Source organism: Saimiri boliviensis, chromosome 6 (assembly GCF_048565385.1).
Source record: "Saimiri boliviensis isolate mSaiBol1 chromosome 6, mSaiBol1.pri, whole genome shotgun sequence".
In the NCBI taxonomy this organism is placed as follows: domain Eukaryota; kingdom Metazoa; phylum Chordata; class Mammalia; order Primates; family Cebidae; genus Saimiri; species Saimiri boliviensis.
This window is the reverse complement of record NC_133454.1, coordinates 43,857,606-43,873,167: the sequence shown is the minus strand read 5'-3', so window position 1 is coordinate 43,873,167 and position 15,562 is coordinate 43,857,606. Positions and strand designations below refer to the sequence as shown.

The following is a 15,562-nucleotide window of genomic DNA, read 5'->3' as shown; positions in this document are numbered from 1 at the left end:
TTTTAATTTCAAAAGGTTTTATGATTTCATTTTAAAGTTAACAGAAAATAATAAAAAATGAAACAGTTTGAATATAAGCTGACTCAAAGTAGTCACACTGATTATGGCAGTCCTTCTGGTCACATAGAGTTGTCTCAGCCAAGGTTGTCTACAGTTTCTGAATTAGCATGGCAGAAGCACCTCCTCCTCCGTTGCAAATACTGGCAAGACCGTATTCTCCTTTCTTCAAGGCATGAGCCAAATGAACGACAATCCTGGCTCCAGACATCCTAAAATTAAGAAAGCATTTAGGTGGGTGTTGAACAATGAGAACCCATGGACTCAGGAGAGGAGCATCACACACTGGGGGCAGCTGGGGATGGGTAAGGGAGGGATAACATGGGGAGAAATGCTGGATATAGTATACACCTAAAGGAAAACAAAATTTAAAACATTTATTTCTTTAATCAAGTACAGAAAATCAAAAATGTTTCTATTCTAATTTAACTTCTTGAAAATCTTCCTAGACACTACTTCTTGCTGAATTAACTACTACTATTCTAAAACTTGAAGGACTTGTTTCACTACTTGGGTGACAGCTGCACTGAAATCAGCCTCCACCACTGTAAATTCATCCAGGTAACCAAAACTCACTGTACCCTAAAGCTAATGAAATAAATAGGAAGGAGGAAGGGGTGGGGGGCGCTAAATGTACACTTTTTCTCCTTCAGCATTAAACATTATTGGGTTTCAAACAACAGATGTGACACATCTCTGTTCAGTACTGGATACCATCTATCAGAAATGGTTTTTGCCTTGTGAAAGATGGGTAGGAAGGAAAACTTAAGAATAGGAATTACCATGAAGCAGTTTTAAGTTTAGCTAGAAACACAAAGGCAGCTATTTTACCTACCCAATTGGATGTCCCAGAGAAACAGCTCCTCCATTGATATTCACTTTTTGGGGATCAATCTCCAACATTTTAATGTTTGCTAGTACAACAAGACTAAAAGCTTCATTTACTTCCCACATTGCAATATCTTCTTTTTTCAATCCTGCATCTTTAAGAACCTAAAATTTTTTAAAAGACAGATGATGTTCAAGTAAGTAGCAATCACTGTCATCATTTCTTTGAAATTCTACAATTTGATGTTAGTTATTTAAATATGGAAGTTCTTGGTTTCAGATGGAAGGATCTCAGTTTTCAGATTTATTTTTTTAGACAGGGTCTCACTCTGTCTCCCAGGTTGGAGTACACCTCCGCCTCCTGGGTTCAAGCAATTCTGTCTCAGCCTCCTGAGTAGCTGGGATTGCAGACATGCACCACTATACCCGGCTAATTTTTGTATTTTTAGTAGAGATAGGGTTTCACCATGTTGGCTGGGCTGGTCTTGAACTCCTGACCTTAGGTGATCTGCCTGCCCTGTCCTCCCAAAGTGCTGGGATTACAGACATGAGCCACCGTGCCCAGCCTATTTTCAGATTTTTAGTTGCTTATCCTATTCCATTATAACCAAAGGATTTTGTTTGCATTGTTTTCTGTCTATTTTGACATAAGATAGGGGACTGAAAATTTGACTTTCTTTCCACAGATACTTGGAAAGGTACATTTTCTATTTAGGGGTACATAATGCTTTACATATTCTTAAACTCTGCTTTACTGATTCTGTGTTGCTTAGTTCTGTATTTTTGTTGTTGTTTGGAGACAGGATCTTGTTGTGTCACCCAGGCTGAAGTGGAATGGCACAATCAGGGCTCACTGCAGCCTTGACCTCCCAGGCTCAAGTGCTCAGCCTGCCTCGGACTCCCAAAGTGCTGGGATTACAGGCAAGAGCCACTGCACCCAGCCAGGTCTACATTCTTGACTATTATGAAAGAAGTTTATTAGTTTCTACTATTCATAATATTAATGCATCCCCTGCAGTTTCTGCTTAATAAAAGTTACTGTAGGGTTATCTGGGGCACAGATACTTAAATTTGTTGCAGTTTCATCGTTAAGTCATTTATTTAAAATCTTATAGGATCTATTTTGTTTCAGTAGTTCCTCAGCTATACAGGAAGGCGTTTTTGTGCTAGTGATTATTCCTATAATACCTCTTAAAACATTGCTAGTGAGTGTCCTTTTTCTTTACAGAAGAAATTTGATTGTTGTGAGCAATAACAAAATTAACATGGAACTCTTCCTCCACCTTCCTCTCTTCTACTAGTGGGCTAAGGTAGCTTTGTATCCTGGACAGTTCAAATAGCTTCCTCTGTTCCAACAACAAAAAATACGGTACCCATATATAGCCTCATCTATAGCTCTCAGAATGACTCTACCTTCAGAATCCAGAACTGTTTATTACACATGATGCATTCACTTTCCTTAAGACTTCTAAGAAACCTATACCCCTAAACCTTTCTTTTCCTGTGACTGCTTAGCAACTTCCCACTGAGACTTGGTTATTTCTTCTTTGATAGCACTTACTGACTGTGGAATATGTACGTTTTCTGTCTCTAGTTGTACTATTTGCTCTGAAGACCTGCTGCCAGCTGTTCCCTTTCAGAGTGGAGGCCTTGCCTTCTGGGGAGTGACCAGTTGCTTCCATCCTAGATCTGGAACCATCAGCCAGCATTTCCTTTTCTTTGCCCAACCTCCCTCCCCTTTGTGGTTACCACACCAGGTGTTTGAGTTCAGTATCATACTTAATAAGTAATTCAGATACGTAGTTTTACCTGTTCTACTGAAGATGTAGTTTGTGGGCTGTTCTTATTTTTTGTTTTTTTATCCTGTTGCTTTAACTCTTTTCAGGAGAAGACATGGGAAGATTTGAAACCAAACTACCTCTCTGCTTTGGCAGATAAACAACATTTAAAATCTAAAAACTGCAACCTTGGTATAAAGCAAAGCAGCAGTTGGCATAATGGAGTATCATCCCTCACTTTGTTCTCACCATAGGTACAGCATATGCAGGAGCGATTGGAAAATCAATAGGTTCTACAGCCGCATCAGCAAATGCTGTTTAAAAAAAAGGAGGGGTTGTTAAAATCTTCTTTTGCTGTGTAGAATATGCAAAAGCCAAGTTTAACCCATTAAATACACATTTCCTAACCCCTTTAATATATATAAATATATTTCTTCCTTTTCGAAGATTCTACACTTTATAAGGTAGTCCAGTAATCCAAGACGCTGATTTTCATCGGGAGGGAGTTCGGGGAAATTTGTCTCTAGGAACACTGATCGGCACCACCTAGAGAGATTTTTGGTTGCCAGAAGAGTTCAGATGCTCCTGAGTGGAGGCTAAGGATACTGCTAAACATCTGCAGTGCATAGAACAGCCCTACAACAAAGAATTATTGAGTGCAGAATGTCAGCAGTGCTGAGGTTAAGAAACCATGATCTAAGCTAAGAAAAGAAGTTATAAGGCTTTTTATAAAGTAACTTATAAATAGTATCCGTTTAAGTCCTTAGAAAGAAGGCAAGGCAGAGTTTTGCTGCTAAAAATCAGCTTAAGGACACTGAGAATTTGCCCAGTGCCACCAAGTTAATAAAAATTAAAAAGCCACACATCTAAATTTGATATTTCTACATTCTTAATCCCATATTCCTTTTTTCCTACACAGCTGCCTAAGAAAACGCATGTACTTTATTTTCTTCTACTTATATAGGAGAGGAAAAAATGTTTAAAGCTCAATCCTTTAAAAAAGAAAAAGAAAATAGACAAGGTCTTGCTCTGTTGCCTAGGCCAGAGTGCAGTGGTACTGCAGCTTTGACATCTTGGGCTCAAAGGATTGTCAGCCTTAGCCTCCTACATAGCTGGGACTACAGGCATGCCACCACACCTGGCTAGTATTTTTCTTTCAGAGATGGGGTCTCATTATGTTGCCCAGGCTGGTCTCAAACTCCTGGCCTCAAGCAATTCTGCCCAGCCTCCCAAAATGCTAGGATTACAGGCATGAGCCACTGTGCCCAGCTTTTAAAGCTTAATATATGAAGTATAATGAAAATATTGAAGGAACTTATCTCTCAATTGATGTATCAATTAAATTCTGCCACAAAGTACAACCTATAGATAGTAATACATAATATTGGAGTTGGCTATATCTAACAAGGAAACTCAATTTCAGGAAGAGCTTATAGATGTTTAGAAACTTGTTTTAAGACAGGGTCTGTCACCCAGGCTGGAGTACAGTGGCACAATCTCAGCTCACTGCAACCTCAAACTCCTGGGCTCAAGGCATTGTCCAGCCTCAGCCTCCCAAGTAGCTGGAACTATAGGCACATGCCACCATGCTCAGCTAATTTTTTAACTGTTTGTATATACAAAGTTTCTATATTGCCCAGGCTGGTTTTGAACTCTGCTGCTCAAATAGTCCTCCTGCCTCAGCCTCTCAAAGTGTTAGGACTACAGGTGTGAGCTGCCTCGCCAGGCCTTACCTACTATTCTTGCTAGTGGTTTAACATTGAGCCTCTTGGCTGCATCTACAGTCATCAGAACCACAGCAGCTGCTCCATCATTCAGCGTACTGGCATTGGCAGCTGTCACTGTGCCTGAAAGCAAAAATGAGCATGAAATCAAAACATTCCTTCACAATAAATCCATTTGGTTCAATTTAACAAATACCTCCTGCCTGGGCTGCTAAATGTTTAAAGAAATTACAAATATGGGTGGAGACAATACCTGCCCTCAGGAAACATGTACATAGCTAACAGCAACACAATGTAAAATGCCTGTTCACTAACCATTTTCTCAAAGATCAGAAACACGATGGCAGTGGGTAAATGCTAGTCTACAACTCTTAAGATAGGGACCAGTTACTAATTTTGTGTCCAGGTTCTAACTTTCCTCATTCCATATATTGCAGATACTCACTGCATTTTTCAAATCAGATATTTCTTCTCATCTAGAACACCTGGAGTTAAATATCAATGAATATTAAAAACTACTGAACCACTTTAAACAGGAGAATTTATGGTATACATATTATATCAATAAATATATTTTTTTCAATGCCACTGAAGACCCTACCGTAGACTGCAACATATGAAAAACTGAATTCTACAGTCACATTATACATCTCTTCCCTGGGATTTATATATTGAAGGTATAAACTGTCAATTTTATACTTTCAATTAATTTTGCATGAGTCTACTATATTGAAAATGCTAAATAACATCTAGATGTTTTCTGCAATTACTTTTTTTAAATCCTTAGGCAATTCTAAAAATTAGATACGGTATACTGGCTCAATTTTTTACTTACGCTTCATTTCTTTTCTTTTCTTTTTTTTTTTTTTTTTTTTTGAGACGGAGTTTTGCTCTTGTTACCCAGGCTGGAGTGCAATGGCGCGATCTCGGCTCACCGCAACCTCCGCCTCCTGGGTTCAGGCAATTCTCCTGCCTCAGCCTCCTGAGTAGCTAGGATTACAGGCACGTGCCACCATGCCCAGCTAATTTTTTGTATTTTATTTTAGTAGAGATGGGGTTTCACCATGTTGACCAGGATGGTCTTGATCTCTTGACTTCATGATCCACCCGCCTCGGCCTCCCAAAGTGCTGGGATTATAGGCGTGAGCCACCGCGCCCAACCCACTCTTTATTTCTTAACACTAACCATTTTCTTTCTGGAAAACTGTCTTCAGCTTTGGAACTTTGCTAAAATCAACACGTTTGTATTCTTCATCTTCTTTGACCACTACATCTGGTTTACCTAAAATAAAAATATCTTAAGAAAAACCACTCAAAACAACAAGTAGTCATTCAGCAAACAACTTGTACATGGTGCCCAGTATTCTGTGCCTCCCTTAAACCATCCCAAGTAAACACTAACCTAAAATCTACTGTCTATAATCTCTATTATGTTACTGTCTTAAAGAGAAACTTACTAAGTAGCTTAACAAATTTTTTTTTTTTTTTTTTTTTCAGACAGGGTGTCCCTCTGTCACTTAGGCTGCAGTTCAGTGGCATCATCACAGTTTACTTCAACCTCTCCAGGTCCAAGTGATCCTCCCACCTCAGCCTCCCACGTAGCCGGGACTACAGGTGTGAACCATCACAGCCAATAATTTTTTATTTTTTTTTTGTGAAGGCCAAGTCTCACTTTTTGCCCAAGCTGATCTCAAACTCCTGAGCTCAAGTGATCCTCTCACCTCAGCCTCCCAAAGTGTTGAGATTACAGGTGTGAGCCACTGTACCCAGCCACAAAATTTAAATCTTACACACCTCCACATCCCATTCTCTTCTCCCACAACTCCCTTCTATGATCACAGACCCTACTCTCCTGACCCCAGAGGTAGCTATCTAGCCTACACTGGCTAAGCTCTAACATTCTAGCATCTACAGCACAGTAATCATTCCTGGAATAGAATTGTAACCTAAAGCAAGTTAATGAGTCTATACTATGGATTTACTCTGCTGGAACTGGTGAGAAAGTCTCTCTCCTCCTTGAGAACCCTATATATGTGACCCTATAGGTGGAGACACCAACTTAAAAAAGGCTGAGAGAATAAATCACAAAACCCTGCAGGTATGAGAAGCCAAGGGAGCATGTCCTAGTAGTACTGAATATCCATTTCCAATCCCTGACATTCCCAGAGCTGAATGGTTGCTACTGTTCATCCTTCAGTTCTTGGAGGCACTCCCAGTAACCTTGTAGTAAACTGCTATTCAACTTAAAATACGATGTTGCCTGTCACTGACAGGAAAACGAGTTCTTTTTTTTTTTTTTTTTTTTTTGAGACGGAGTTTCGCTCTTGTTACCCAGGCTGGAGTGCAATGGCGCGATCTCGGCTCACCGCAACCTCCGCCTCCTGGGTTCAGGCAATTCTCCTGCCTCAGCCTCCTGAGTAGCTGGGATTACAGGCACGCGCCACCATGCCCAGCTAATTTTTCGTATTTTTAGTAGAGACGGGGTTTCACCATGTTGACCAGGATGGTCTCGATCTCTCGACCTCGTGATCCACCCGCCTCGGCCTCCCAAAGTGCTGGGATTACAGGCTTGAGCCACCGCGCCCGGCCGAAAACGAGTTTTAATAAATATAGTTCTCAAATGTAAAATAATATTCTTTGAGATCTTATAAATGGATTGAAATGTGACATTAAGTTGGGTGATTTATGTTCTCTCTGAACTGGCAACTCCTCACTTTATTAACCATAAGCAGTGTCCTCAGTTGAAGTGAACAAAGATAACAATGTCCTAATTTTAAACTGAAGCATAAAACATTCAGCAACATGAAAATCTATTCATCTTGTTTGGAACATTATCTCTCTACCTTTTACTGTAACTGTGACAGGAATAACTTCATCTGCAAATTTCCCAGCTTCCCATGCTGCTTTACTTCTGGCGTAAGAGTTAATAGCATAACTGTCCTGTTCATCTCGTGCAATATTCAGCTTCTTTGCTGTATTCTCAGCACAGTTGCCCTGATAAAAAGTTGAAATATTTTAAAGCTAGTTAATTTTGTATAATTTAGGAAATATCTCTTAACTCTGCATAACTTATGAAATTGTGGTTAGTAGTTAAATTTAGTTTCTTAAAATACATTTCTTTCTATACTAGGGAACTTTCCACTCATGTCTTTTTTTGAGACAAAGGTTTGCTCTTATCCAGGCTGGAATGCTGAGGTGCAACCTCCGCCTCCCAGGTTCAAGTGATTCTCCTGCCTCAGCCTCCCCAGTAGCTGGGATCAAAGGCGCACACCACCATGCCTGGCTAATTTTTTGTATTTTTAGTAGAGACAGGGTTTCACCATGTTGGCGAAACTAGTCTCCAACTCCTGACCTCAGGTGATCCGCCCGCCTCAGCCTCCCAGAGTGCTGGGATTAGGGGCATGAGCCACCATGCCCAGCCCACTCATGTCTTATCTTCAGATACTTGAATTAGCCCAGGAGTTGCTAGCTGAGCATCAGAAAATACCCTATTTAAATGTGGGATAATTTCTTTAATGACCAAGTCATGCCGATACCATAGGCATACAAAAATATTTTCTTAAAGCACATGGCTAAAATCAACAGTTACAGAGCCCATCTTTCAGTTCAGTTTGTAAAGTATATACAGTAAGAAAAATCAAACAGTACTGGATATTAGATAGCATTTATCCACTAAAAATCCCATTTACCATGTGAATTTTATTGTAGACATCGGTTAGCCCGTCTTTTACAATCAAATCTTCAAGCTTTACCCCACCATAGGGTGTTGCTCCTCTGTTCATCACATATGGAACATTGGACATGCTCTCCATCCCACCTGCCACCATCACATCCTGTGCAGCAACACCAGGAAGACCTAATGTTAACTCAGAGTTACAAACCCATGATACCATTTATATAGCTACCTCCAAACAAGTATTCTACATGCATTTATCAAACATTTGTTACACAGTGAATATAGGACGTACCCTCGTTACAACTTCACCCTGATGAAAAGAAATGGTATTAAAATGTGTAATGATAAGTTGGCTACCCTGATGAAAAGAAATGGTATAAAATGTGTAATGATAAGTTGGCTGGCTGCAGTGGCTCACACCTGTAATCCCAGCACTTTAGGAGGCTGAGGGGGTGGATCATTTGAGGTCAGAAGTTCGGGATCAGCCTGGCCAACATGTTGAAACCCCCCTCTAATAAAAATACAAAAATTAGCTGGGCGTGGTGGGAGGCACCTGTAATCCCAGCTACTCGGGAGTCCAAGGCAAGAGGACTGCTTGAACCTGAGAGGCAAAGGTTGCTGTGAGCTGAGATCATGCCACTGCACTCCAGCCTGGGTGAGAGAGCAAGACTCTGTCTTTAAAAAAAGAGAGAGAGCGAGACCATCCTGGTCAACATGATGAAACCCCGTCTCTACTAAAAATACGAAAAGTTAGCTGGGCATGGTGGCGCGTGCCTGTAATCCCAGCTACTCAGGAGGCTGAGGCAGGAGAATTGCCAGAACCCAGGAGGCGGAGGTTGCAGTGAGCCAAGATCGCGCCATTGCACTCCAGCCTGGGCAACAAGAGCGAAATTCCGTCTCAAAAAAAAAAGAGAGAGAGAGAGAAGTACATTACTGGACATTAATAAGAATACCAGAAATCTTCCATGTAAAACCATCTTCTAAATGCTTATCTTTTTTTTTAGACAGGGTCCTACTGTTGCCCAGGCTGGAATGCAGTGGCCCAATCTCAGCTCGCTGCAACCTCCACCTTTTGGGCTCAGGTGATCCTCCCATCCCAACCGCCTGAGTAGCTGAGTCTACAGGCATGCACCACCACACCCAGCTAATTTTTGTATAGTATTTTTAGTAGAGACAGGGTTTCACTATGTCACCCAGGCTGGTCTCAAACTCCCAGACTCAAGCTATCCTCCCACCTCGGCCTCACAAAGTGCTGGGATTACAGGCGTAAGCCACCGTGCCTGACCTGAAATTCTTACCTTCCAACCCTTCATTTCATTCATGCTACTAAAAAGGTACATAATGTGTTCTAGAAGATTAGAAGTAATCTCAGTTCATGGTAATAATGCCACTTCCTTGACTAAGATCTTCATCTCTTCCTAGACAGCTGAAAAAAATGTCCACTTGATCTTCTGACATGCAGCCTTTCCACCAAAGAATCATCTACACTCATCTGACTCGTTTTGGCTAGAATGTAAGTCTGATCATTTCATGCCTTAGCGAACTCAGCACAGTATGTAAAGCCCTTACAGTATGCCTTCTTTCCCTTTTTTCAGTCTCATGGCCTGACCTATACTTCAGGTCACACAGAACTAGTTATAAAGCTCTCCAGAGACACTGTGCACATTCACACAACCACCTCTGTACTTTCTGACCTATCCACTAACGTGTAAAAACACCTACATTTCCTTTAAAACTAATCAGAACACTACTTCATGTCTGCCTTGACTACTTACTTCTATCTTTTCTTGAAACAGTTTCTCTTCCTTCATGTTCCCCAATTACTATGCAATGCTTTTATTAATATTATATGTTTATATGTCAAGTCTTCCCCCTAGACACTGCTCCTTTGAGGTCAGACACCTTGTCATATTTTTACATCCTTGGCAACTGGCATATAGAGGTTTAATAAATATTAATCAATCAACCTGTTACTACAAGTCAGCAAGAAAATTCACTTGCATTATAAGGGCTAGTTAAAAACATAGTTTAATATAAACATAAAGTCAATATCTTCTTACAGTCTTTAATCAAGCATACAGACAAGCAAGCTCTACACCAAAGAAACCAAAATATTTTGCCTATCCCAAAATGCAGAAATTCTTAACCAGTTCTCATCTAAGTTTTATTCACTTGTACTTTTTTTTTTTTTTTTTTAAGACGGGGTTTCACCATGTTGGTCAGGCTGGTCTTGAACTCCCAACCTCAGGTGATCCACCCGCCTCGGCCTCCAAAGGGCTTGGATTACAGGCATGAGCCACCACGCCCGGCCCACTTGTACTTTTTACTAGCAGTGATGGCAATAAAAACTGACAGAAAATAAGGTATGAATTATTCTTCATTATAAAGTAAAACTGACCATTTTCCAAGATCATCAATATTCAAAACAAAGCACTTCCAAGTATGCCTGTAAGTCACTGTATTTATGCACAAATGAATCAAGTAATATTAAATGAAAGTATTTCAATGTAGTCCAGATAGTATTTGCTAGAGAACCACAATAAATCAATTAAGACAAAACTTTCTGCGTCAAGCAGTTCTGAAAGTCTAAATAATCTCATAACCATCTTTCAGCCACTGGTTTGACAAGGGTTTGGTACCACCCAGTGTTGGTGCAGCTGCAGGCAAACAGGTCACACAACTTTTGGACAGTTTAACTGGTACAGCTTTTATGGAAAGCAATTGCTAATATCAAAATGATCAAATCCTCTGACTCAGCATTTCTTTTAGGAATTTGTCCAACAGAGACCTGCACACGTAGAGATTTTTTTCAATGTTCTGTTCACCACTCTATTTCCAGTGACTGACACATGGTAGATGCCCAGCCCTCTAACTTTGTGGCTATCTCAGACACACTGAAGATAATCTTCATCTGAGAAATGAAGAGGTCAGATCTGATAGAATCCTGCTTCTTCTGTGTGCCCAAGTCTTACGTCCTGACATAACAGCACATATGTGCTAAGCAGCCTGTCTCTTGCTTAAGGCCAATTAGAAAGCCTGTAGAACTTAACTGAATCCAGGTATTGTATAAAGTACAAATTAGTCATCAAGCCTGGGCTCAGTCAATGATTTGATTCCCAGGGTTAAGCACCTTGTTTTCCTTTATAATGAAAACCCTTCTTATTCTGTCAAATACAATATTTATGAATTCTTAGTCACCCATCCTCAGAGAAAGACCCCAATGCCTTGGCTAAAAACTACAGGTATGTGTGTGTGTGTGTGTATATATATATACATATATATATATATATATATATATATATATATATATATATATATGTATACATATATTTTTTTTTGGACAGAGTCTTGCTCTGTCTCCCAGACTGGAGTGCAGTGGCACAATCTCAGCTGACTGCAACCTCTGCCTCCCACATGCAAGTGATTCTTGTGCCTCAGCTTCTGGGATATCTGGGATTACAAGTGCCTGTCACCACACCCAGCTAATTTTTGCATTTTTAGTAGAGATGGGGTTTTGCCATGTTGGCCAAGCTGGTCTTGAATTCCTGGCCTCAAGTAATCTGCCCTGGCCTCAGCCTACCAAAATGCTGGAATAATAGGACTGAGCCACTGCGCCTGGGCGTAAAAACTACTTTTTAACACAATCACTTTGGCTATCTTTTTTTTTTTTTTTTTAAAGAGCAGGGTCCCACTTGCTCTGTTGCCTAGGCTGGTCTCAAACTCCTGGGATCCTCCTGCCTCGACCTTCTAAAGTGCTGAATTACAGGCATGATACCCAACCTAGGCTATCATTTTGATTGTTTTTCAAATGGACTTAGCAAATCCAGATACTATTGATGAACGTATGAGAAAACATAGTAACTTATGAGAAAGAATTTCATTTCTAAAGCATGAATATGCCTAAATTTTTTGTCTAGCCCTGGATATTATTCTGCTTAATAAATGGAAAAGGTGTTTCTTACCTGATGTCCACACATGAGATTCTGAGAGGCCATCATGATGGCTTTCATTCCTGAAGCACAAACTTTGTTTATGGTGGTGCAAGGAGTAGAAATAGGTAAGCCTAAAACCAATGTAAGTCACTTTTGAAAACCAGATACTCAAACACAACTGCAGAACTTTAACAGAACATGTTACTATAATCTGCAACATTTCTTCTGTCAGTGACTACAAATTACATAATGCATTTAGTATTTCATTTAAGCTTAAATAATCTTCATTCTGCCATTTTACACTTTTTTTTTTGAGATGGAGTCTTGCTCTGTCACCCAGGCTGGAGTGCAATGGCGCAATCTCGGCTCGCTGCAACCTCCACCTCCTGAGTTCAAGTGACTCTCCTTCCTGAGCCTCCTGAGAAGCTGGGATTACAGGTGTGTGCCACCACACACAGCTAATTTTTGTATTTTTAGTAGCAGCAGGGTTTCACCACATTGGCCAAGATTGTCTCAATCTCTTGACCTCATGATCCAACTGCCTCAGTCTCCCAAAGTGCTGCAATTAAAGGCATGAACCACTGCACCCAGCCCATTTTACATATTTTAAGTATAAAAGCAAAAATGTCTTCCTAGTACCTGCGCCCAGTACTGCCTGCCTTGTAGGGGCTTGTCCTGTGCCTCCTTGTAGAACATTACCCATGTATGCTTCTTTCACTTCTTCTTTTGGAATCCCTTTATTAAAAAAAAAAAAAAAAAGCCAAAAAGGCATTAAATTCAATTTAATAATTAGTGATTACCTAATAAGATGTGACATTACACAATAGGAATGGTTTCTTGTAAGTTCTGAGTTCCAATCTAAACCGTGTAAGACAAAGCCTTCTTTACAAGGGAATGCAGAAATATTGGCATTAAGTCATTTCTTTTTTTTTTTTTTTGAGACGTAGTCTTGCTCTGTCGTCACCCAGGCTGGAGTGCAGTGGCACCATCTCAACTCACTGCAACATCTCCCTCCCAGGTTCAAGCGATTCTCCTTCCTCAGCCTTCCAAGTAGCTGGGATGACAGGACACCCAGCTAATTTTTGTATTTTTAGTAGAGATGGGATTTCATTACGTTGGCCAGGCTGATCTCAAACTCCTGACCTCATGATCTGCCTGCCTCGGCCTCCCAAAGTGCTGGGATTATAGGCATGAGCCACTGCACCTGGCCGCATTAAGTCATTTCTAAGTGTTACATCCATAGTTAATGCAAAATAAGTATATTTTCCATCGAATAATTTTGCTCCCTTAAAAAGCAAAGCAACTACTGACCTGCCTTTTCAATGGCTCCCTGAATTGCAATGGAACCGAGTTTAGTGGCTGGCAGCAAAGAAAGGCTGCCTAAGAAGGATCCAATGGGTGTTCTTGTAGCACTCACTATGACCACTTCCTGGCAAGACATAAGATAGTAAAAATTATAGGTATTTTACCCAAATCGTATTTCATTAAATAAACCTAATTCATAAATACCCAAAAACACTTATGAATGAGTAGTCATCAAAAATTAAAATAATCTCAATAGTTGAATACCAATTCAGTAAGCGCTACCATTGAATTGATTATCTTTACAGCTGTTCAACTATTTTCTCTAAGGAAGACCTTTGAGAAACCAACTCAAAAAACAGATGTAGATCCTTCCCAGTTCTCCACAGGAGGTTTAAGGTCAGAAGCTTAAGTTTCCTTTCTATTCCTCAGTCGTAACTTAAGAAAAATGGTCACTCTAACTTGGTTTGTTTTTGTATTTTTGTTTTGAGACAGGGTCTTACTCAGTTGCCCAGGCTGGAATGCAGTGGCATGATCATAGCTCATTGCAGCCTCGAACTCCTGGGCTCAAGAAATCCTCCTGTCTTGGCTTACCAAAGTGCTGGGATTACGGGTATGAGCCACCACGCTCTGCCACTTTACTCTTATTAACTGCATAATAAACAACTCCAACCAAGAGGGTCCCTTACTAAAAGGAACTCTGGGCTAGGAATCAAGACCTGTATCTTAGATGGGGCTATACCACTTAACTAGGACACAGCCAGAGCCATAATTACTTTTTTTTTTTTCTTTTGAGATGGAATCCCGCTCTGTCGCCCAGGCTGAAGTGCAGTGGTGTGATCTTGGCTCACTGCAACCTCTGCCTCCCAGGTTCAAGGGATTCTCCTGCCTCAGCCTCCTGAGTAGCTGGGATTACAGGTACCTGCCACTATGCCCAGCTAATTTTTGTATTTTTAATAGAGACAGAATTTTGCCATGTTGGCCGGCCTGTTCTCGAACTCCTGACATCAGGTGATCCACCCACCTCGGCCTTCCAAAGTGCTAGGATTACAGGCGTGAGCCACCCAGAGCCATAATTTCTTAAACAATAAGACAATAACATGAACATTAAGCAAAAGAACATAAAAGCCCTCTTGAATACTATAAAACAGCACTGTGACAGTACTCACACTTCTCTTCCACAGCCTTCTATTTATAGATTAATAACAGAATTGTTGCCTAGGTTTTGATAGAAGACCTTAACTAAGTCACTTTAGTGAACCTTACAAAACAAAAAGAGGACTCCTCAGAAGGTCCTAGGAGATGCTGTAATGGCCCTCCTTGTCCAATTTCCAGCTGTTCCACTCCCGCTCTTCTAGGATCTTCTATACAGTGTCTGCTTATAACACGCACACAATACAATGGGAGTCCCTGTGAGTCAAGGAAGAATACTGTCCAGTTCTAGAGGAAAAGTTGTTTGCAACAGATGATAGAGAAGCAGCAAACATGAGCAGAGACTAACTGAAATGTTTTTACATGACACTAATCTAGTTTTACATGACATTAACCTCCATATTTCAATAGTTAGCTATTCCTAACCATTGCATAATCCTGCTCTGACCTTCACATATACCCAGATCATCAGTATATACATTTTTATTGACATTTCCTTTAAATTCTGGAAATTTTGAAGCACAATTTAAATTACTTACCTTCAAAGTGGGTTGTGATACATAACTTCGTTCCACGTATCTTATTTCCTGTAATATAAATATTTATAATGTAAAAAAATTAATCTATATCATTTTATTTTTCTCAGTGATAAGGTTTTATAGTGATTTCTTCCTGTACCTTTATGCTTTCATTTCCAAGTTTTTGCAATCAGAATATATCACTTTTAAAAATTAGAAAAAAATAATTGTTTCATAATAAACTTTTCTGATTAACTATTCATTGGAAATGTACGGTGTGTGCGTGTTTTTTTGTTTGTTTGTTTTTTTGAGACAGAGTTTGCTCTTGTTGCCCAGGCTGGAGTGCAGTGACTCAATCTCGGCTCAGTGAAACCTCCACCTCCTAGGTTCAAGGAATTCTCCTGCCTCAGCCTCCTGAGTAGCTGGAATTACAGGCATGCACCACCATGCCTGTTAATTTTGTATTTTTAGTAGAGATGGGGTTTCTCCATGTTGGTCAGGATGGTCTCGAACTCCCAATCTCAGGTGATCCACCTGCCTTGGCCTTCTAAATGCTGGGATTACAGGCGTGAGCCACGGCGCCTGGCTGGAAATG

The 15,562-nt window shown here is 40.3% G+C and overlaps 1 protein-coding gene across 1 annotated transcript in view; it reads right to left on the bottom strand.

The window, feature by feature from the left end:
• ACAT1 (acetyl-CoA acetyltransferase 1) overlaps nucleotides 1–15,562 on the bottom strand; it is a 31,379-nt gene continuing 15,817 nt past the window's right edge. The window contains exons 2-12 of the mRNA XM_003923743.4: nucleotides 14,989–15,036; nucleotides 13,307–13,424; nucleotides 12,635–12,730; nucleotides 12,026–12,126; nucleotides 8,077–8,220; nucleotides 7,231–7,381; nucleotides 5,574–5,669; nucleotides 4,397–4,510; nucleotides 2,913–2,977; nucleotides 893–1,050; nucleotides 1–269 (exon numbers count right to left, since the gene is read on the bottom strand). Coding sequence (XP_003923792.1) covers nucleotides 149–269; nucleotides 893–1,050; nucleotides 2,913–2,977; nucleotides 4,397–4,510; nucleotides 5,574–5,669; nucleotides 7,231–7,381; nucleotides 8,077–8,220; nucleotides 12,026–12,126; nucleotides 12,635–12,730; nucleotides 13,307–13,424; nucleotides 14,989–15,036 — 1,212 coding nt within the window. The 3' untranslated portion in view covers nucleotides 1–148. The remainder of the gene's footprint in view (nucleotides 270–892; nucleotides 1,051–2,912; nucleotides 2,978–4,396; nucleotides 4,511–5,573; nucleotides 5,670–7,230; nucleotides 7,382–8,076; nucleotides 8,221–12,025; nucleotides 12,127–12,634; nucleotides 12,731–13,306; nucleotides 13,425–14,988; nucleotides 15,037–15,562) is intronic.